This window comes from Dasypus novemcinctus, chromosome 22, assembly GCF_030445035.2.
Source record: "Dasypus novemcinctus isolate mDasNov1 chromosome 22, mDasNov1.1.hap2, whole genome shotgun sequence".
Lineage (NCBI taxonomy): Eukaryota > Metazoa > Chordata > Mammalia > Cingulata > Dasypodidae > Dasypus > Dasypus novemcinctus.
Window position 1 is genome coordinate 46,105,088 of NC_080694.1, and position 21,861 is coordinate 46,126,948.

Below are 21,861 nucleotides of genomic sequence, written 5' to 3' on the forward strand. Positions count from 1 at the left end.
GGGGCTCACGGGAACGGGGAGTCAGAGAAACAGTGTCGGGAGGAAGCGGGGAAAGCAGAGCCGGGGGCCGGGCAGGGAGCGGCTGAGGGGCCCTTCCCGAGGGGCCCGGGCGGCGACGGCGCGAGCCGCGCTGGGTGCTGAGGGTTCGTGTAGGTCTGGGTCCCTCGAGGACGGCCGCCTTCCGCCAGGCGCATTTCCTCCCTTTGAAATCCTCCCTCTCCGCGGAGGGCAGGCGGCCCCGTCAAACTTGGCCGGACGGGGTCGACCCAACTGCTGCCGGGGCTGAAGGCGGAGGCCCAGCGACGCCTGCGGCGTAATCCCAGCCCCGCCCTCGCGGCCGCCCGGACGCCTTAGGCCACGCCCTTCCCGCTCTGCGCATGCGCCTCCGCCTTCCTCGGGGCCGCCTCCGCGCGGTTCAGTGGCGCCTCCGAACCTGCAGAGGGCGGTGACGGTCCGTGACGCGCCCCGCTCTCGCGCTGCTTCCGGGTCAGAGGTCAGGCGGTCCGGCGCTGCGTGGGCCATGGTGCAGCTTCGGTCGCGCGCCTCCCGCGCCCCGGCGTCGGCGTCGGCGATGGTGGACGAGGGCCAGCCGGCCTCGGAGGAGGCGGCGGAGCACGGGCTGCTGCTGGGGCAGCCCAGCAGCGGCGCTGCCGCCGAGCCGCTGGCGGAGGACGAGGACGGGGACGAGGAGTTCGACGACGAGGCCCCGGAGGAGCTGACTTTCGCCAGCGCCCAGGCGGAAGCGAGAGAGGCGGAGCGGCGAGCGCGGGAGACGGTGCGCAGGTTCGGAGCCCGCGGCCGGCCGGCGGGAGGACCACCCCTCCCCGTCCCGCGCGGCCTTCCCGGCGCTGACTTGTCACTCTTCCTCCCAGGGATAAAACGCTGTTGAAGGAGAAGAGGAAGCGACGCGAGGAGCTGTTCATCGAACAAAAGGTTAGTTACCAGGGAGGGAGGCGTCTCATTCTACCCGGACTAGAATGCCCACGTCTGGTATCCCTTGCGCTGGTGGGATATTGCGGTGGAGACAAGGCCACCGACCTTTGTTCCGACAACGGTGGAAAGGATGCTCTTCGTACCCCTTGCTGTGCACCGATTGGAAGTGAGAGTGGAGAGTTGAGAATTTGAAATCTGAGGGTTGAGAGTCCCAGCTCTGCTAACTCAACTGGCCATAGCATCTTAGTCCTTTAGCTTCGCTGAGGACTTTTCTCTGAAAATTAAACGAGGTGTCTTTGTAAACTGTGTCTATACAGACATGGGGTACGGTGGTTTTGCTGTCACCGAAATTTGTCAGTGAGCATTGGCGTTAGACGGACCTAACAACTTTCACCTTGTAAGGGGAATAAATTGAAGGTTGGAATGTAACGGGCACCCTTTTCCAATTTCACCCAGTTTTCCAGAGACTATGGAATACATTCTGATCTTTCTGTTGTTTCATGGGTCCAGTCTTCTAACACTTTAAGAGATACTGGGGACAGTATTCAGCTTATCTGCCTACATGTAGGACTGTCCTTCCTTAAAAATCCTAAACCTAAGAAGTAACTCCTAACATATTGTGTGCATCACTTTTTATTGATTTCTTAAAAAATGTCTTTCTTCCAAGAAAAGAAAACTCCTTCCAGATAATATTCTAGAGAAGTTAACTACAGCTTCCCAGACTAAGTAAGTAATCTTACTATAATACTTGTTTACGTACACCACGCATTTTTTAAATTGCCAGTAGTGGAATTATACACTGGCACAAGCAGTTATTTGAATCAAATAATTGGAAAATTGGAAAGTCTCAATTAAAAAGCTACATAGTGAATGCTGAATTTGGTGGGAAATGTGGGGGCAATGGTCCATTTCCTATTTTTGTCACTTTGTTTTGTTCTTTCCTAAATTTAACTCAATTTCTGAGTCCCTGATCCCAGTGTGTTCGGTAAATTTTGTGGAGCACCTGCCATTGTGCCAGGGGTATGGGCACACTGTGATGAATAAAACTGTTTTGAAATTTATCATTTAGTGGGGGCAATAGACAAGTACCCATGAGTCCTTAAACTCAACTCATCCTGCAGTTGCCTTAACATGCCATGAACCTGCTTTTCCTCCTCGTTCCCCATTTCATTTGGCAACTTTGCCAGTGTTTCAAGCCAAAAGGTGTAGTCATTTTCTCCCTCAGCCATCCAGTGAAATCAGTCAAAGCTTATAAAATTTAGACTTTTAGACATTATCTTTTTATTCCCCTTTTTTCCCTTTAATGTAGGGGTTCTTCATTAGGGGTCTGTGAGCTTGAATTTAAATTTTTAAATTCTTGTGGGGACATGTTGGTGCACGTGTGATGTATTTAGTAAATAATATACAGTATAGTGTGGATGTAGTAAGGGAGCCATAGTTTTCACCTGACTAGCACACGAGTCCGTGGAACAAAAAAGGTTAAGAACCCTTGCTTTAATCATTAAGTTCAGAAGTTTAGCCCTTTATCCGTTACCTAGGCCAGTGGTTTTCAAATTTTCAGGAAAAAAGATTTTTAATAGAACACTTCCAAAGAGTTATTCAGATCCTGACTATATTAAACATACAAGCAAATTTGTTTAGTGGCAGATTCCCTTTCATTTTCAAAATCAAGCTCGTGTCGCCTCTTCTCACAACCACTGCCCTCCCATTATTACCACCTCTTTTGTGTAGCTTTTCTACCAGTAAGTATTTTATCAGTGTACATTTGTCTATTGTTGCGACAGACTCCTTGAGGCTGGTCCTTGTCTCTGTCTAAACTGTTGAATTAATAAGCCTTTGTGATTTCTCAAAATAAGGCAGGCCTACTACATTCCATTTCTTATTTCAAATACTGTTATATACCCCGTTCTTAAGACTGTCACTAACCCCATCAATCACAGCAATTTTTCTTTGGAACCCTGCTAAAATGCTTTCAGGTATTAAATTCTGAGCAGATACTCTTATATTATTTTGGTGATTGGGAGTTGCTGGCAGTGAGGGAGCCGTGCACTGGGGAGTGCCATTGGCTTTTCCAAAGCTGATTAAAGATGCTGAGTAAAAGTGAGGTTGGTGGTTTTAGTATCTTATTTGCCAAACCAGGATTAATCTTTGCTGTGTGCTATTCTAATCAGTATTTTTGTTGGTTCTTCCATAGCATAAAGAAATCACCAGGAAAGTCGAGAGAAGGTATGAAATGCTTATTTGAAAGACTGTTCATGTAAGTGTCAAGAACATTTGCAGATAGGGTCACGTCAAAGCTTACTGCTCCTAGGAGCGTGGTCATGGGCTTCGCCAGGTTAGCTTGATTTGCTGTTCTCTGTATTTCTGAGAAATAAGAATTACATACACATTGGTGTGTAGTCAATATTTAAAGTGAACTCCAGTGAATATTCCTGTTTTTTATCTAACTGCTAATTAGAAAATATAACTTCATTTTTAGGTGATTTGGAAAAGAAAAGTGAGGAATGTGAAAAAGGAAGCGATGCTAAGAAAACTAAAGAAAAAGTCCAAAAAGTCCAGTCTATCAGGTAATTTAGTCTTTTTCATGTAGAATGTAAGGCGATCTTTTGAGAGCATTTAAAAGTACCAGTTTATGTGGGAAAATATTTTAATTATTAATAATTTCTGATTGGAACTTCTGAAAAAATCAGTTTTGTGTATTTATATAAGTTAAACATGTATTTGCTAAAATGCGAATATTAGTCTTTTTTCTATAAAAAGCTAGCTCTGTAAACTTAGTTTTACCATCTTATCTGTACCTATTCAAAATTAGTACTTTGTTTTTTTTCCTATTTGGCAATTGTCCACCTCATTCACTGCCCTTTTGTCACCAGCCAGAGTCAAAGCTACTTAGCTGTAAGACTGAAAGACCAAAATCTGAGAGATTCAAGGCAACAAGCAGCCAAAGCCTTCATACACAACTCTTTATATGGTCCAGGAACCAACAGAACTACAGGTGATTTCCTCATGTGCTTTTTTTTCTTCTCATTTTCTACTGCAAATGAAACACAAATGATAAATTCTCTTTTCTAGTAAATAAGTTCCTGTCTCTTGACAATAAGAGGTTGCCAGTGAAAAAGGCTGCAGCTCAGTTTGTGAATACTGCTTGGGGTAAGCTCCAGTTTTAGCCTCCTGGTTCTGGTGGTTTTCTATATTGAGTAATTATTTTTAAGGATATACATGCTTAGATAGTATCTTAATGTTTCTATGTTAATCGTGTAAAGTTGCTTTTTTTTATTTTTTATTATTTATTTATTTATTTATTTTTAAAGTTGCTTCTGAAAAACCAGCATTGTAGCCAGGTATATGTATCTCTAATGGACCTCATTTTAGTGCTTACATTCATGTAATTGAGGGACTCTTAAAAAAACATTTTGAGTTACGTTTTTCGTGGGAGTTGTAGATCTTTAATATTCTTACTGCTGCCCCAAACTTTCTATACTAGGAACCCAGAAAAAACAAAACGCCCAGAGGTTTAAAAGACAGTGGATGTTCAGAAAGATGAAAATGTCTTCCGGGAACGTATATTGAAGTTAAATGAAGAATCAGTACTTTGTATGTAAAGAATTTATAGTTATTTAATTTAGAGAATTTTTCTGAAAAAAAATTAATAAATCACTCATAAACCATTTTAAGGGGTCATTATAAAAATCATAAACCTTTTTGTCTGGGGGAAGTGGGGAAATACATGTTTTTTCATCCTTCAGGTACAATCATGCCTTGTAGTCTTTGAGGGCCCTGAAAGAAAAAGCAATTTACAAGGAATTCTGTTTTCTTTCCTTCTTGGAAGTGTTTATCCATTCACCTGAATGCAAGCAGTACCCACACCAGGAGCAGTAAGGCTTCTTCCCTCCTTGGGGGTGGCAAGGGTGGCTGGCAGAGAGGGGGTGGAGGAGAGGGAGGAAGGAGGAGGAGAGAGAAGTGGATATCAGGAAGAGTCTTCTCAGCTGCAGCTCTCCGATTAATTTCTAGTGAAATTAATGAGAACTCATTTCATAGCATACTGCTTTGTAATGCTAAGGGTAGCCTCATGGAATGAGAAGAAGTTAACTGTGAAAGAGTGCAAGATCTAAGCATAGATAAGTATCTGTTCCTCAAGAGAGAATTCAAGGTTTGGTGTACAAAACATAGTCAGCTAACCCCTTCCCTGCCAAATGAAAGGTTACAGGTACCTTCTTGAAGAGTTTGTTTCAACTGACTTCTAACCAGTTGGGGCTCTGCTTGACAGGCAAGTTTCATGTGCCATATTATGATTATGAAAATGGAAAAGGAAATGAATTTCCTGTTTATCACCTGCAGTATGAGGTTGTAGAACTCAGATTGATAGTAGAAAATATTAATTTTAATTGTTCAAAATCTATTAAATAATCTTAGGAAATATACAAGTACCTAATATATAAACTCAATTGACACTCACTTTTATATCTGTAGAAGTAAATTTTTAATGGCTGGTTAATTATATCACTACATTTTTATTGCAATATAGTACTCATTTAAGCACTTAAAAATGGAAGGTGTACAAAGATTAAATTAAGACACGGTAAATTGACTAAATATTTGGTTTTTATATAAATAAAGGTCATAACCACACTGTTGACATGTAATACTGTTATAATACAACAGTTAAACTTGTGAGTCTACAACAGAAGTCATCTGTAGTTAAACAGGAAACAAAGTTGAAAAAGACCATGTTAAAACAAAACTACTGGGACTAACAGGTCAGGATTGTAAGTAGCAACAGACATGTTCACTCAGCTCCTGAGTATTTCAAGTTTTACAGTACACATTAAAAATGATTTCTTCCATCAACACTATAAATTCAAACTGTCGGATGTTTATGCATTTTTCAAGTTACACTGATTGGATGCTTATATGGGAGCGGGGGTCGGAATGTCTCCCAATTGGAAGTTTACATCACCCACATGCTAACACAAACACAACTTGTTCCATTTCCTTACCCCCTCTCCCCCCCATAAAGAAGGCAGGACTTTTTGGTTTCTTTTAGGTAATTGTTTTAAATGATTTGTGATGATCAATTTGAATGTCTGAAATTCAGTAATATTTAACTCTTAGACAACTAAGAGGTTAGAGATGGAAAATAATTTCTCCTAACACTAAGTTAGAAAATCATTTGCATCATGCTGTAAACTAGGAAGCAATGTAAAGCGACAAAAACCTGTCCCCAGTACATAATTAAAAATATCTAAATTTCAAATCAGCAGAGCTGGTCTACATCCATGTTGACTATATGCCACAATATTAAGTTGGAGATCTTTAAATGCATAGCTAATGTAGGTAGTCTTCCACTGTGGCAAATGCACAGGATCCAATTCCTGATCGAGCCATCAGTCCTAGACACTGTGTGGCTTGTCCCATTGCTAGGGCAAGTGGAGGTTGCTTTGGCAGATTGTGAGTTTCTGAGGGAAAAAGTTAAAAAATGGACATAACAATTAGCAAGACATTTTAAAGACCATCTCCCAATCAGGAAAATATGATGTTGCTTATCAAAATTACCAAAGCCTATACCACTCTCCACTATCTAACACCTACCTAGCAAAGGTACATTAATGCCTCAGATATGCAACTCTAACTAGGTGGTATGGGTACTGGGGGTTCAACTGTATGAAAACTTCAGAATTAGACTCTTAAGTGTCAGGTATTCAACAACTGTTTCACTTCCATGTTAACTATGATGGGAAAGGTGTCTTTTTTTTTTTTTAAGAAGGTACCAGAGATTGAACCTGGGACCTCGTACATGGGAAGCAGGTGCTCAACCGTGGAGCTACACCTGCTTCCCAAGATGCACTTATTAACTAATATTTGGAATGGGGAGTAGGAGTATTTAGTATTTCTTGTCTGCTTGACCAAGGTCAGTTGACATTTACTGTAAACCTGATGCCTTTTCCTCTGTTAACGTTTCCTAATTGAGGCTGCTTCATATTGGTGAATGCTGTTCGGGTTGGTTAGGAGCAGGTGGTGGTGATGGTGAAAGATGACAGAGAAAAACTACTCAACAACTTCGGAGGAGTCAAACTTCATAAAAAAAATTGGCAATAAAGTGTTTGGGATCCTACGTACCAGAAGTGTCTTAATGAAGTAATTGCCAAAATTTGTTCTTTGCGAGAGATGATAAAATGAACTAATAGTAAAAGTGGCCAAACTCCTAAAAGCTAGTAATTTCTTCTTTGTGGTCACAATATCCACAGTTTTAAGTTTTTGGAGGTTCCTCATTAGTAAAATTACTAAATCAAGTCCTTCATGGGCCTCTCTGATAGCAAAGGCCAAAAATGGTGCTTTGTAGCTGGTGGGTTCCAAATGGTTTATTTCCACTTTTGCTTCAGAGGTTTCAATGTGGTGGTGGAAGGAGAAAAATGCCAGGAGTGGGGCAAAAATATAGAGGAGGATGATCTGGACTTTTACAGGTACAAGAGGAAATACAGAACAGGATTAAGAACATAAGAATGAAAACATGCAAGAAAAGTCCATGAGAAAATGAGAAAGTATGGCTTGAAAAGTGGTCTGGGGAATAAGATTATTAAAATACTAATGGCTTCTTTGAAGACACTATTTTAACTAAGTTTTGATGGTGATAAATGTTTTTTGCTCGCTAAGCAGAATTAACATCAATAAGTTTAAATTAATTCAGCCTTAACTGGAATGAAAAACAATTTAATTTTTACCACAGAATCCATGTGGTAATGGAATAAACAGAAAAAGAAGCATCTTTTCAAAATGCAAAATCTTTTGAAGGTTCACTTGTTCTAGGTAGATACCTAGACAAACTTTATTGCAATTTTCTTTTGGCTAAGGAACCTGATTATAACCATCTTTAAAACTTTTGGCACATTAAATTTGCAGGATTATAGACCACTGACATCATAATTTTAAGGACTACTTATACATGAACATACATCATATAGCACAGTATGTGAGAATATACACAACCTGGATAATAGTCCTAAGCAATTTAATATGTAGAAATTTAGTTCCTTTTACATTTACTGAAGAAATAAAAAACTGTCCTCAGGAAATATTTTGGTCACTTCTCTTCAAAACTTCCTCCAAAATTTGAATGTTACACCTAAATACAAAGCAGTTAGGCCTATAATATAGTAATTTCACAAAAGTCACAGTAAACCATAATTTGCCCTACATTCCCACCATCATTACTAAATTTACTTTTACCAACAGAGCTAAATGAATTTTTGTACAAAGAAAATATATCTTAACCGAAAAAAAATGTACATTATACATAAATCCTAAAATTAGAAGCTCCTACTCCTATTCCAAAAACCTCATTAGACCTATCAAGTAATTATAAAAGGGCAAAGAACCAGTGTATGGCACAAATATGAATGCCTGTGATCTACTTTGTGGGACTTCACCCTAATGTTCCTAAATCATTTGAAATATGCTGCTAAAAGCCCCCAGACCTAAAAGGGCCACTCTGAACTGCAGTGGAATCCTATGGGAATTAGAATCTAAAGTCAGATGAAAAATCACTCATATCTTATCTCTGAAGCCCCCATGAGTTGCCTGGAAGTCAAAACATAGTGTAATGTATGTTATAAAAAGTGTATTTGTTCCACAGTGAGTTGCTCATAGGAATGGAAATTAACCAAGGGAGTGGATCCGTAAAGTTTCTCACTTCACGCTCACCCCCTGGCTAAGCCTCACTGAGTGAAGGCCGAGGAAAGTGCATTTACGTTCTCCATTTTGTGAGGACATGTAGTTAAATTTGCTTAAGGTAAATGCAGTTACGGTTGGGTGCCAAGGGTCAGTGCTGACGAGGCACTCACAGGTCACCGGAAGCCCCTGTGCGTGGTGGGGCTGTGCTCTGGGTGGCTCAGGCTACCCCTGCCCACTGGGGCCACCGCCTGACTGTGAGCAGACTCCTCAGACACGGGCTCACCCCTCCCTGCTGGCATTCTTGCTGTGCCTGCTCCTCCCCTTCCTCAAGGCCCCGTCTCCTGACCCTTCACTCTTTTCACGTTTACCCTGCTCCTTCGCGTCTCACTATTACCTTCTTGTCCTATGTTGTGACAACGTTTTTATTAGCATTCTCAGATGCTATATATAGCAGCCAAACTAGAACCCTAATTCTAGTTAGTCCACTAAAGAAATGTATTCAACTATATAAAATGGTTCTATGCTGCCATAAATTCATACTTTTGTTTCTCAGCTGGACTCTCAATGTCACAAGTTGACTCTTTACTTGTTCTCTGTTCAACTCTATTTCAGTCCCTTAACTGGCTTGAATCCAGATTTTTGCCACTTTTCTACAATGTGTACAACTCTCAGTCCTAATGATTTCTCACTTAGGGGGAAAAAAGGCCAATGGCGGGGGAGGTGTGCTCAATTACCCACTTCCCATGCATCCCCACGTCCTTCTCTTCAGTGTATCTATCGGAAGACACATGATCAAGCCAAGGAGAGTAATAAGAATGCTAACCGCCAATTCCCACCTAGGAATGCGTGGCAGAGAATACCGTTCACTTCAGAGGGTTTCAAAGGGAAATGTGCCCTGGGAGGGTAATCCTATTTTGACCTTAAATGCATGGACCACCAGAAGAGCTCACTCTAAGTGGAAAACAGCAAACATTCCTGGTCTGTACATACGTGCACACACACAACTTATTCTCCAAACATCTTAAGATGCATCCCAAGCTGCTGCTCTTACTGTATTTGAATCTAGTTAACCTGGAACTGAGATAGAGGAAGGGCTCTACGTTTTAAGAGAACATGGTATTTTAAAATGTAGAAAACATTTCCCTTATGATTTTACCAAATAATAAATCCCAGCACAACGCTTTCTCCAGAAAGTTGAGAACCTAACTGAAGTTGTACTCTTTGATTTTACTTACCTAATATTGCACTGTTAAGAGCTGAGCACACAGGTTCTCTCTGAATTGGGTCAAGCTGATTTCCAACTGGGCTGTTCCAAGGATCTGAATAAGCTAGTAAACTGAATGCGTCCTGTCAAAAATATATCAAATACATCAATTTGGTTTTCTATTTAAATAGTTCCACTACTATGCCCACAATAGTTCCAAACTGAGAGGCAGGTAAAACATGACTGCACAGCACCAGGCCTGCGGTCAGGTGCCCTTTAGGACGCTCCTCCACGCCCCCTATGCCTGTGAAGCTGTACGTTTTTCAAGTACGTTATGCAGTAATGACCAATTTGTTTTCATTTTTCAAGGTAACGGAAGACAAAAGATACTTTACCATTTATCACCACTAGGTATGAATATGAAATTAAAATGATCAGGCCTGCTTGCATTTTTTTTTTAAAAGTAGATGTGGGAAAATTAGTTTGGGTAACAAATCTAAGCAGATCTGTGGCCAGTACACTGGACATCTCAATGGATGCTAACTTATCAGACTCAGTAAATCAAAGCAAAAAGCTAAACTGGCTCCTTTCAGGGCCTCTATTATATATTCAGTAGTTCCAATAATCCTCACACCACCCCACCCCTCTTAAAACCTCAAAACAGCTGACACAGTCTTCCTTTCAAATGCCTATCCCAGCTGTCTTCCTTGAAGCCATCTCTGCAACCACCATAACAGGCTCCTTCTCCAAGTCCAAGCTCCACCACTGAGCAGCTGTGTGGCCTGTGACAAGTAACCACCTTTCTAGGTGTCAGTTTCACCATCTGTGTAATGGGGATTACAAGAGATCCTATTTCACAGAGTCCTATGAGGATTAAATGAACTAAATGAAATTAACACAATGCCAAGTCATTCTAATCTTTCAATCCAGAGTACTAGGGTATTGGATTATTACAGCAGCCTCAAAATTCTCCCAGTTCCTCCCTGGTTCATTTTTTTAAAGTCATATATAAAATACAAGAAATAAATCAATAAGACACCTGAATTCACAAGGCATACATGGAGAGGTGTAACGCTGACTCAAACATTCTTTCTAAGCACTGAGCTTTGCCCAGAACTTAATTCGCCCCACAACCATCTACTGAGGTACCATCCCCATAGTGCAAATTTAAAATTGTAGGGAAATGGACTTGGCCCAGTGGTTAGGGCGTCTGCCTACCACATGGGAGGTCTGCGGTTCAAACCCCGGGCCTCCTTGACCCGTGTGGAGCTGGCCCACGCGCAGTGCTGATGCATGCAAGGAGTGCCCTGCCACGCAGGGGAGCCCCACGCGCAAGGAGTGCGCCCCATAAGGAGAGCTGCCCAAAAGAAGGTGCAGCCTGTCTAAGAATGGCACCACCCACACGGAGAGCTGACACAAGATGACGTAAGAAAAAGAGACACAGATCCCGTGCTGCTGACAACAACAGAAGCGGACAAAGGAACAAGACGCCGCACACAGACACAGAACAGACAACCAGGGTTGGGGGGGAGGGGAGAGAAATAAATAAATCTAAAAAAAAAAAAAAAAAAGAACCAAGGAGCCATCAGCTGCCGCTTGCAGCCCAGGTGGTCTCCAGGCTACTTCTTCACAACAGGTGGAGCAATTCAGGTAAAAATTCCCTTCACCTTCAACCAAAGTACTGTCTATGTTTATGTGTGTATGTGATTCCAAAGTTTATGCAAATGCAAAAATGTTAAGGATTAAATAGAAAAAAACCTATCACATGGGACCTGAAGTGAAAAATAGAGAAGCACTTTCCAAACCTCAACTACAGTAAAAAAAATTTTTTTTCCTCCTGTGTTGCCCTTAATTCCAAGTTTCTCTTTTCCTTCCAGCCTTGTTCTTTGCTACTCATTCGGTGCATCAATTACCCATCTTATCTCCAGCTAGATCAAAGGAAGTTTGGGAAGTAAAAGGGAAGCAGCTCAGAATATTAAGATAAGTCTTTCAAAGCAGATGATATCTGCTTCCAAGTCAGAGATACAAAATCAAAGCCATCTAAAGAAATAAAGCACATCCTCACATAATTCCATACATAGACTATCTTTGAGATTAGGTGTGTAATGCTGTTTTCTGAGCTGCAAGTAAATTAGAATCAAAGACACAGTAAGTTGATGGAGTATATTAAATTTTCAAAGACACTGCATAAATCACACATTTCTTCATTCTGCCCAATTAGTATAAAAAACAAAACAGATGATCTAGTGTAAGAGTTCATGAAGTCTTGAAAACATTTATTTCCAAATATGCCTAAAACCAGTTCTCAAAGTACCATCCAGGGCGAGACGCCTGGGTAAGCCCCTCTCCTGACAACACTAAGACCCTGCCTGCCTTCTCACTCTCTCACAGCTACACAATGGGGGCCTGTCCAGAAGCAGGATGTGTGATTTCACAACAGAGGGAACGCAGAGGCAGATGGGAGGATCCACATGAAAGCCAGACATGAAAGAGATCTGCAAACTGTAAAGCAATGCCACACTTCTCATTAAGGGAATATTTTTAATGGTTATTTTCTTAATGGATTTATTATTTTTACTTTAAAATGAATTAATTTTTTATTAGTTTTAATTTCTAATATGGTAACTATCCATAGATATAATCCCACATAAGTAAAAGATCTTTGGGATCTTTAATAATTTGAAGAAGGGTCCAGACATCAAAATAGCTGAGACCACTGTTGTGAAATATCCTCTGTACTTAGCCAATGAGTGAGTACTCACTTTCCTACACAGAGAACTTTAGATGCCTAAAATACCTTAATAATAGAGCCTAAGTGTTGTTCTTAGAGCTCCTAACATCAGGAAAGTTGCACTGGCGATGAAAATGCTCAATCTGGAAAAATCAGTTATACTTTTCAAACAATTCAACTTCAAGTTAATAAATATTTATTGAAGACCTATGTGCTACATGCATTAGAAAAATAGTTTTAAAAAGTGGTAGGGATAGTAAAGACATCATCTGACCTCAACAAACTCTTAATCTTATAGGGCAAGTGCAGAGAGACATTTTCTAGGTATCTAAATGTCTAATTTTACTTTTTAATTTAAAAAAATTGTTTAAATTTCATAATCTACTAATTCTTTTATTTAGCATAAAAATTTTAATTTAACCTTTCTTATGAAGCTCAGGGTCACCATTAGAAATCGTAGCTGTCACATACAGTAGATGAGGTACTAAAAATGGTGACTACACCTCTCTTTACACCTCAGCTACTTGAAAACACAAGACTGCAGGTGTATCAGAGGTAACTTCTTAACCCATTCTAGACCAGGCAGATACGTCTACCTGGGAGCTCTGCTGACGTTACAGTGTAGGCAGCTGTCTTCTTTCTACTGATTTATACCACCTTTCCTACAGTGGGTACAACTAAGTACAGCTCGGTGGGTACAAAGCTCTCAGGTCCGGGCAGAAGGAGACGCAGATTGTAGCCTTTCCTACCACTCTCAAGCACCAGTCTCCAGGCCACTACCCACAGCTCCCTTCGTTTTTCTGGACTTCTTAAAAACACCCAGGAGGAAATGCTGACAACAAAGCAGCCCTGAGCGCAACCTAATGCAGAAAAATAAAATAAAATGGCTTGGCTAATATTTCATAGGCTTACAAGGCGCATGGGGCTTTTATGAGTATGAAAACAAAACAACTTTTGAAAGAGCCTTTATCATCTCTACAAAACTGCAACACTGGCTTAAGGAGAAATTCCATCACCTTCAACTAATGCACAAAAACGTGACTTACTGAACTATTTAAATTTTATCCATCTTATATCAAGAACATCAAACCAGACAGACTTTTTTTTAAACTCTCCTAGCTGTGAAAGGTGACCCAAACCTTCACCAATCCCCATCAAAATGAAAATCATGTGCACATTCACTTTGCTGTAACAATGAACAAAATTTACGGAGTTTTACTAGTGCATATTTTCCTTCCTAATAATTTGACCAATTTTACAGCTGAGAAAATAAAACTAAGCGACTTGACAAAGGCCACACAACGCTGGCAAGCAGCATACCTGGGTTGTAATCCCCATTTTGGCTTTGTAACGCCATTGCTCTTCCCAGCACATCAGAGCTGCCTAACCCCACCAACAGTTTCCACTCTCAATTGGACAGGGGATGGATACCGAGATCGATGGGCCAGCTTCCCAACAAGAGTAGATTTCTGGTATACTGCTCAATGTTTTACAAAACTAAAATTTAGTTTCCTTTGATGGATTTATAATTTTTCAGAGGAAAATAAATATTACCTTCAGCATTTTTTTATTTGCTGTGTTCTTGCCGCACTCTCTCCTCAGCTGTTCACTCATGGCTTGCAGCTCTCTTCCAAAGTGGATCATTCTTTCTACGGCGGCCTGACTGCCTCCACACAGCTGGCGTCTTAACTGACTTGACTCAACCTCTGTAAGCAAACAAACAAGCACTTTTACTGCCTTGCCGAATGGAGTGCAAGGAAGAAGAGAACCTGAATTGCTTATGACAGATTCTGTACGCTTCATTTAGTAACAACTACTATTTCATCTAAATAGTCACATTCACTTTTAATTTAAAATGATCTGCAGTTAAAAGGTATACTCTATCTAGGTCTCAAGAGTCTTGGAATCTAATATCTACCTAGCATGCAGTTAAGAAGTGACAACTTTTGAGTGTCAAGACGTTCCTAGTAGGTCAGGGAAAATTTTAGAAGTTAAGCACAACTCTCTAACTACATTAAACCACACACACACACACACACACACACACACACACACACACACGGGAAAAATGTTAGTAATTGCCTTTTAGGCTGCTTTGACTGACACAGAACAGACAGGAATACAATAATTCCTGGAAACTAATAACAGAAGCTAAATGATTCCAATAAAAAGCAAAGATGACAATATATTATACTCATTAAAAGGATCAATTTACACTATTTTTAGAAAATAATTTTATAGTATACACCTTGATTGAAAACCATTACCAATCAACAATGTAACCATATAAATCACTAATAACAACATATAAACACTAAAAATCATGGAGATGAAGATGACAACACTGGCTAACACTAAGCATTTAACTTTATTAGCTTTCCATAGATAAATTCATTTAATCTCAAAGACCTATGAGATAGTTGTTGTTATACCCATTTTACAGATGAAGAAAGTGAGAAAGTGAGGCACAGAGCATTAACTCGTGCAGGTCACACAGCTAGTAAGTGACAGCATCAGAATTCAATTCCAGGTAATCTGGCCCTAGAACCCCTGCTTAAATTACTCGTTTAAAGTCAAGGAGCAGGTGTAGCTCAGCGGCATGTACAAGGTCCAGGCTCAGTCCCCAGAACCTCCGGAAAAAAAAAAAAAAAAAAAAGTGAAGGCTGCTGGTATCAAATAGAGTAAAACTACACTGCTTTGTTCTTTTATTCTTCCAACTCCTTGCTTGAAAAAGAGATTATACACTGGAACACATAATACTCAAAAAGATGATAATATAAACAATAAAATAACTTTGCATTTATAACATAGTACTATTTCTTACATATGCCCTAACAATCTGAATAAATACCTTTTAATCTCAAATATACTAAGAAATCTAATGTTGCCATGGAATTGTGATAAATAATTCATAAGCTTCAATAATTTTTGTTCTGCAATTGATGGATTAGTTTGTTGGTGGTTTAACTTTATGTACGATTTACTACATAAGTTGTCAACTAAGTAGAATGATACATGTTGTGATAACTTTGAGCACATAACTTTGGGGGAAGGGAGATCATCTTCTACTTGGCACCTCCTATGTCCAGGCACTGGATATCAATGTCACACTTGTTTGTATTACATGAAGTTAAGAAATTCTGGTGGATGAGAAGCTATAAAATCATTGCTACCCATTTGGCCTTATTGGCCAAACTGAAGTAAGTGTAAAAACTTTTCATTTCTCCAACCTTCAAATCCCTAAATGCTCAACACTAATAAGTCAGTACTGCTGCATTAATGGAAGGATTAAAGTTGAGCCTAATCAGATAACTGAACAAAGAAAAATGTCTGGCACTTAACTTTAGGAGGTACTGAAAAGTAACCCTCTCTATTCTTTCTAGCAACCCATTGTCTCAAGGAAAGTTTAAGAGAAGTAATATTTATCACTGTCAGTTCCTATGGCACATATATCTTAAATTTGGTTTATGCTCATCAGCTGTGGATCAGTACAAGTAAAAACATAACCTTGCAGCCATCATTGTTTTATTAAAAATGTAAGAAATATCACTGCAGACCCATTTCGGTGTCACAATCTTCCATTTCGTGGTCATGTTTAGAGCTACCATTTAGGAAACCATTGGATGAAGTTTCTCCAACTCCATTGGAGTAGTGATCTGTTTCCATGTCTACATCATTACTGAAAATGAAAAAACAAACCTAATTTTAGAAATATTATACTTGCAGCTTAGATTAAAATAAATTATTACTCAACTACATAGCCTACTTATAAACTGACTTCATAAGGCAATAGCAATCTGCAAAAAAGGTATTTTAGTTAGAGCTCAAATGTATTCAAAGCCAAATACATCGCTGACTTTGAACAAATCTGTACCCTCAGAGATAAGGGAGAATAAAGTACTAAAATGGAATGGCTTTTATGACTTTACATTAAAATGGAGAGATCATCCTTTGGCTCAATAGTCCTATTTCAAACCTAGAATTGCACTTGATTCTTTATTAATCAACTCTTGCCCCGGAATTCATTTCCAGCCTGCAAGGGGAAAACTTTACTCTTAAAACAAGCAAAACTAATAAATGTGGAACCCACTTCTAGAACACGTGTCACCTCCTTCCTGCCCTTACAGTATTCAACCCACTTCCAGATCACGCTGCTTTAATAGTCTTGACAGTTTGGCACTTGCCCTTACCACTTAAGATACATCCCTCTCAAAGGCAAATAATCTTAAAACCAAATTTTACAATTACTCAGTCTTATCCTCTCATACTTTTTCAGCACTCAGTAAGTGCTATTTCTATTTAAGCAGCTTCCTTATTGGCTAAAGGTTTTCATGTACTGCTGAATGTTAATTTTCAAGTGTTTCCAATTTTCACTCATTTCACTTACTGAATACCTGTGTGCCAACAACTCTATCAGGACATATTTAAGCTGTCAATATACGCCTTCAGGCCCAGCCCCACTCTTACAGGCAATGGTAAGTATCTAATCTTTTAAGATATCTTCTATGAAGATCTAAGTAATGATAATACAACCCAGAAGCAAATGCTTCATGGACATTTAGGAAATGCTGAAACAAAAATGATCTTTTCTTATTATTAAAGCAATGTATATTCATTGTAGGAATAAAAAGACAACAACATTGGATAGAGACTAGCAAAAAACACAATATGCATAATGCCCCAGAGGTGACCACTGGTTAGCGCCTTGTGTGCAGGGAGCGTGTGCAGATCCACTTGTCAGTATTAGGTTGGTACAAAAGTAATTGCAGTTTTGCACTGTTGAAATTTGCTATTTGATATTGGCATACATTCTTAAGTAAATGTGGTTATATTATACATCATTTTAACATGCATTTCTTACTTTATGGCTTTTTGCTAATGACTTATTACTTGCTGTTTATTTTACATTTATTTTAGACTACGGAAATGATTTTAGACAAAAAGCAAATTCGAGCAATTTTCTTATTTGAGTTCAAAATGGGTGGTAAAGCAGCGGAGACAACTCGCCACATCAACGACGCACTTGGCCCAGGAACTGCTAACAAATGCAACAGAGCAGTGGTGGTTCAACAAGCGTTGTAAGGGAGACGAGAGCCTTGAAGATAAGGAGCATAGTGGCCGGCCATCGGAAGTTGACAACGACCAAATGAGAGCAATCATCGAAGCTGACCCTCTCAAACTATACGAGAAGTTGCCGAGGAACTCAGCATGGACCATTTTATGGCTGTTTGGCCTTTGAAGCAACTGGAAAGGTGAAAAAGCTTGATAAGTGGGTAATTCATGAGCTGACCAAAAATTTTAAAAATCGCTGTTTTGAAGTGTTGTTTTCTCTTATTCTACGCAACAACAAACCATTTCTCGATCGGATTGTGATGTGGATTTTAGACGACAACCAGTGATGACCAGCTCAGTGGATGGACCAAGCAGAAGCTCCAAAGCACTTCCCAAAGCCAAACTTGCACCATAAAAGGTCATGGTCCCTGTTGGGTGGTCTGCTGCTGGTCTGATCCACTACAGCTTTCTGAATCCCAGTGAAACCACTACATCTGAGAAGTGTGCTCAGCAGCTTCAATGCCTGCAGCTGGCACTGGTCAGCAGAAAGGGCCCAATACTTCTCCACGACAATGTCTGACCGCACGTCACAGAACCAACACTTCAAAAGTTGAATGGATTGGGTTATGAAGTTTTGCCTCATCTGCCATATTCACCTGACCTCTCGCCAACCGACTACCACTTCTTCAAGCATCTTAACAACTTTTTACAGGGAAAACGCTTCCACAAACAGCAGGATATAGAAAATGCTTTCCAAGAGTTTGCTGAATCCCCAAGCACGGATTTTTATGCTACAGGAATAAACAGACTGATTTCTCATCGGCAAAAATGTGTTGATTGTATTGGTTCCTACTTTGATTAATAAAGATGTGTTTGAGCCTAGTTATAATGATTTAAAATTCACGTCTGAAACCACAATTCCTTTTGCACCAACCAAATAAAATCTGAAGATCCTGGGGAGCAAGGAGAGTAGCCTTATGACTACAAGGCCACTTCTTGAGTCAGAAGAGCTTGCTTACTGTTTTCATAAGCTTTGAGAATTGATTATAAAAGCCAAACTTCCAAAAATAATATTTAATAGAAATTCTTGAGATCATAGCTTTTAAATGGTCTAGTAAACTACTAAACCTTCTGTGGGAAATAGTATTTGAACGGCATTCATTCAACCAGCATGCATCTCAGCTTCTGAGGCATGCACCACATTAGATGCTAAGGATAAAATAATGCAACAGCCTCTCCTCTCCAGTAGCTGACAGCCTCTAAGATGCCAATCACACTATTCTATTATAGAGTGGTTGGCATTAGGATGAAAGTTCAGCACGAGGGGCAATGCAACATATGATCCAATTGTTTGGAAGGGATGTAAATCAAGGGGAACATCCTGGCAGAGGTGATATCTGAACTGAGTTTTGTAGCTTGAACAGAAGGTAGGATGGAAGTGAGGGAAGGCAGGAAGAGCATTTCAGATGGTGAGAGGTATATGAAAAAATCTCAAGTTTAGAATTAAGCCAGAGATCCTAGGAACTAGTCTCAGCACTGCAACTTACTAGCTACTAGTTTCTGACTCTAAGAAAAAGTCATTTATTTTTCTGATATTCAGATCTACATCTGTAAAATGGTTTTAAAAGTTAACACCATCTCTGCTAACTTCACAATATTATTCTAAGGAAAGCCATCAACTCTAAAGTAGTTGTTACTGTTTAAAGTTTAGTTAACTAAAACCTTACTTTCTTCCCCTTCTATATTGCATGCAAAGAAAGATACTGTGTCATCAACTCTTTCCGTTAAGCTTGCTTCCCTGAACTCAGGTAATAATCGGTCTCTTTAGCAACTTCCTACCACGAAGAGAGTATTTAGGAGAAACACCCATGAGCTGACTGCAATCCTACCCTCCCTCAGTGAGAGAGCGCTCTATCAATGATAAAGCACCATGAGGGATGATAAAATACTAAAGGCTTAGCTTCTCAAGTTTTCCATACATGTATTTTTTTACTGTACTTGTCTAATTTTATCTTTTCTAGTATCTTATTTCTACTGTGAAAGACTTGCCCAGTAATAAATGGTCACTTTTTCTGCTGCTCACATACCACTTCCAGGGGTCACCATTATAACCTTTATCACACACCATTACTTAAGTAGATTTTTGTCACCCATAATAGGTAATCTAGAAATTTTGATTAATTTCCAAATTTGCAAATACAGATTTTTACATAGAACCATATTCTCAAGATTACAGGCTAAAAGTTATCCACTTTTGATAAAATTTTGCACTGACCAGAACACTCCCTGAAAATGCAGAGCAAATAGGGCCAAACTACTGCCAAGTTTTTATAGGGAGAAAAGTTCTTTCATTAGTCCTGAGTCAAACTGAGTCAGCTGCTTAGTGGTTTGGGCAGGTCATTCACAAGAACTTGCTCTTGCCTATGAGTATTCAAAGCAGATGTTTCAATTCAAATTATTCCACGTCATGAACATTAAAACCTGAGTACAGAAGGATCCTAGTATATTGATTTCGGTGTCTCTTCTCTTAAAGCTCCTTAAAGTCAGAGACGATGCCACAGACTCCTTTGCATCCTAAGTGCCTAGCAGAATGTTTGACACCCAAAAGGTCCTCAATGCGAGTTTACTAAGTGGCTTAACCATCTGCTACATGCAAGCTACTTAGAGACTTTCAAGAAAGCATCCTTATAAAGCTGGCTAGTTGGAACTCAGAAAACATTCCACACGTTTACATGTAAAAGCAAAAAACCCACCGAGCGTAAAGAGCTATAAATGGAATCCTGTATTAACATAAGAGTTAAATACACTGTTGTGACTTAATTTAGAAACATAACTAGTAGTATTTATGTGACCACCCACCTGTGTAGGCTCTCTGGTTGGCAAGACTAGAGCCCTAATTTGTCCCCCTAGAAGGAAGAGGGTTGTAGAGGCAGGGTATACCGTGGAAATGAAAAGCTTTGTAGAAATTTTTCCCTACTATTTTATTCTCTGGAGCCTTGGAAACTCCAAAATCCTCACCATCAGCCATATAATTTGAAACTATTAACAATGATGATACCTACAGTTAGGTTGTTTACACTGATGCATATTGCTAGGGAAATCACTTACCTGAAGTTATTAACTTGCTGTGATCTTGACATATTTATACTGTTCAGTTCCGGTACATTCAAATTGGGCGACTGGTGTTTACTATGGCAGTATGATTGGTGTGCTTTATTTGATATTACACCATTACTACAACTTTCAAAACCTGAAAAAAGAAGAAAAAGATACCACGTGGAAATAGAAACAAACACTAGTTTAGTGCTCAGATTGTAAACAATGTCCTCATATTCTGACTTTGTATTTAAGACTCTTACAATGTAGGAGAACCAACAGTCTACTCTGCATCTCCTCTAACACTGATGGAAGGTTTAACTCTGGATTTTGTATAACCCTTACAATACCCTTTTGAGGGCAGTATAATCAGCAAGCCTGTTTTATGTACAACTACACTGAAGCTCAGAGACTTTATGATCAGATTTGAATTGTAGAAAGATTACCTGGGCCTAAGCATGGAGCAAAGTAATGCAGAGGCCGGCTGGGTAGGTCGGGCAGTACCCAGGCAAGTGGTGATGGTGCTGGATTACGGCAGTGGGAAGAAAAGAGACCTGAAGGGTACTGAGGAGTAAAGACTGACATGTGACTGCGACGAAGCAGATGGGTCACAGTCAAGTTAAAAGGCTACAATTACTCATGGGTTTTGGGCTTTGGGTGACTAAGCAGACGGTAATGCCACTACCCAGATGGGGGATTCAGGAAAAAAGTTTTGGGGAAAGACAAAGAGTTGCTTTAGACATGCCAAGCCTAAAGGGGCTGTCTGTACACAGGGGGTGGTGGCTAACGACAGAGACGTGGGAACCACCTGCAGGTGCAGGACAGGGATGGAAACACAGGCAATGAGGCAGAAAGCACATATCTGACTGAGAAAAAGCAAAGCATCGCTCTGCTCTCTCAAAGGAAAGGAAACAGTATTTGACTTCTGTTTTAGAAAATAAACGTACAGAAGAAAGATAAACACCTCGGAAACCACAGTATTAGAGAGACAAGCAGAAAAAGAAGACTGAAAACAAAATGAAATAAACCCATGAAAATGTTATCACAAAAGCTTAGAAAGGAAAGTATTTTTAAGAAAAAGAAAACCAAAAGCCAAAGAGAATAAAACTAGTGAGCTGAGACAAGGAAAAGAGAAAATGAACCAGGTAGAGGAGTCTCATACAAGAAGCTTGGTTGG

The 21,861-nt window shown here is 39.9% G+C and overlaps 2 protein-coding genes across 2 annotated transcripts in view; one reads left to right on the top strand and one right to left on the bottom strand.

The window, feature by feature from the left end:
* The first annotated feature begins 478 nt into the window (after window positions 1-478).
* On the top strand, window positions 479-4,601 carry NOL7 (nucleolar protein 7). Its single transcript, XM_004454310.5, has 8 exons — window positions 479-783; window positions 873-933; window positions 1,601-1,659; window positions 3,128-3,159; window positions 3,413-3,500; window positions 3,807-3,928; window positions 4,006-4,083; window positions 4,418-4,601. The coding sequence occupies exons 1-8, from the start codon at window positions 521-523 to the stop codon at window positions 4,501-4,503; spliced, it is 789 nt and encodes a 262-aa protein (XP_004454367.1). The 5' UTR covers window positions 479-520; the 3' UTR covers window positions 4,504-4,601.
* Window positions 4,602-5,389: 788 nt separating this feature from the next.
* The window catches only part of RANBP9 (RAN binding protein 9), a 115,281-nt gene continuing 98,809 nt past the window's right edge, over window positions 5,390-21,861 (bottom strand). Inside the window, exons 10-14 of the mRNA XM_058285237.2 lie at window positions 20,697-20,838; window positions 16,094-16,215; window positions 14,091-14,242; window positions 9,837-9,948; window positions 5,390-6,389 (exon numbers count right to left, since the gene is read on the bottom strand). Of these exons, the coding sequence (XP_058141220.1) occupies window positions 6,259-6,389; window positions 9,837-9,948; window positions 14,091-14,242; window positions 16,094-16,215; window positions 20,697-20,838 (659 nt within the window). The 3' untranslated portion in view covers window positions 5,390-6,258. The remainder of the gene's footprint in view (window positions 6,390-9,836; window positions 9,949-14,090; window positions 14,243-16,093; window positions 16,216-20,696; window positions 20,839-21,861) is intronic.

Excerpts from the sequence above, each read along its gene's own strand:
- NOL7 (XM_004454310.5), top strand. The coding sequence starts at position 521 with ATGGTGCAGCTTCGGTCGCGCGCCTCCCGCGCCCCGGCGTCGGCGTCG. Across the intron at positions 934-1,600 it reads AGCTGTTCATCGAACAAAAG|AAAAGAAAACTCCTTCCAGA; the intron begins GTTAGTTACCAG and ends CTTTCTTCCAAG. Across the intron at positions 1,660-3,127 it reads ACTACAGCTTCCCAGACTAA|CATAAAGAAATCACCAGGAA; the intron begins GTAAGTAATCTT and ends GTTCTTCCATAG.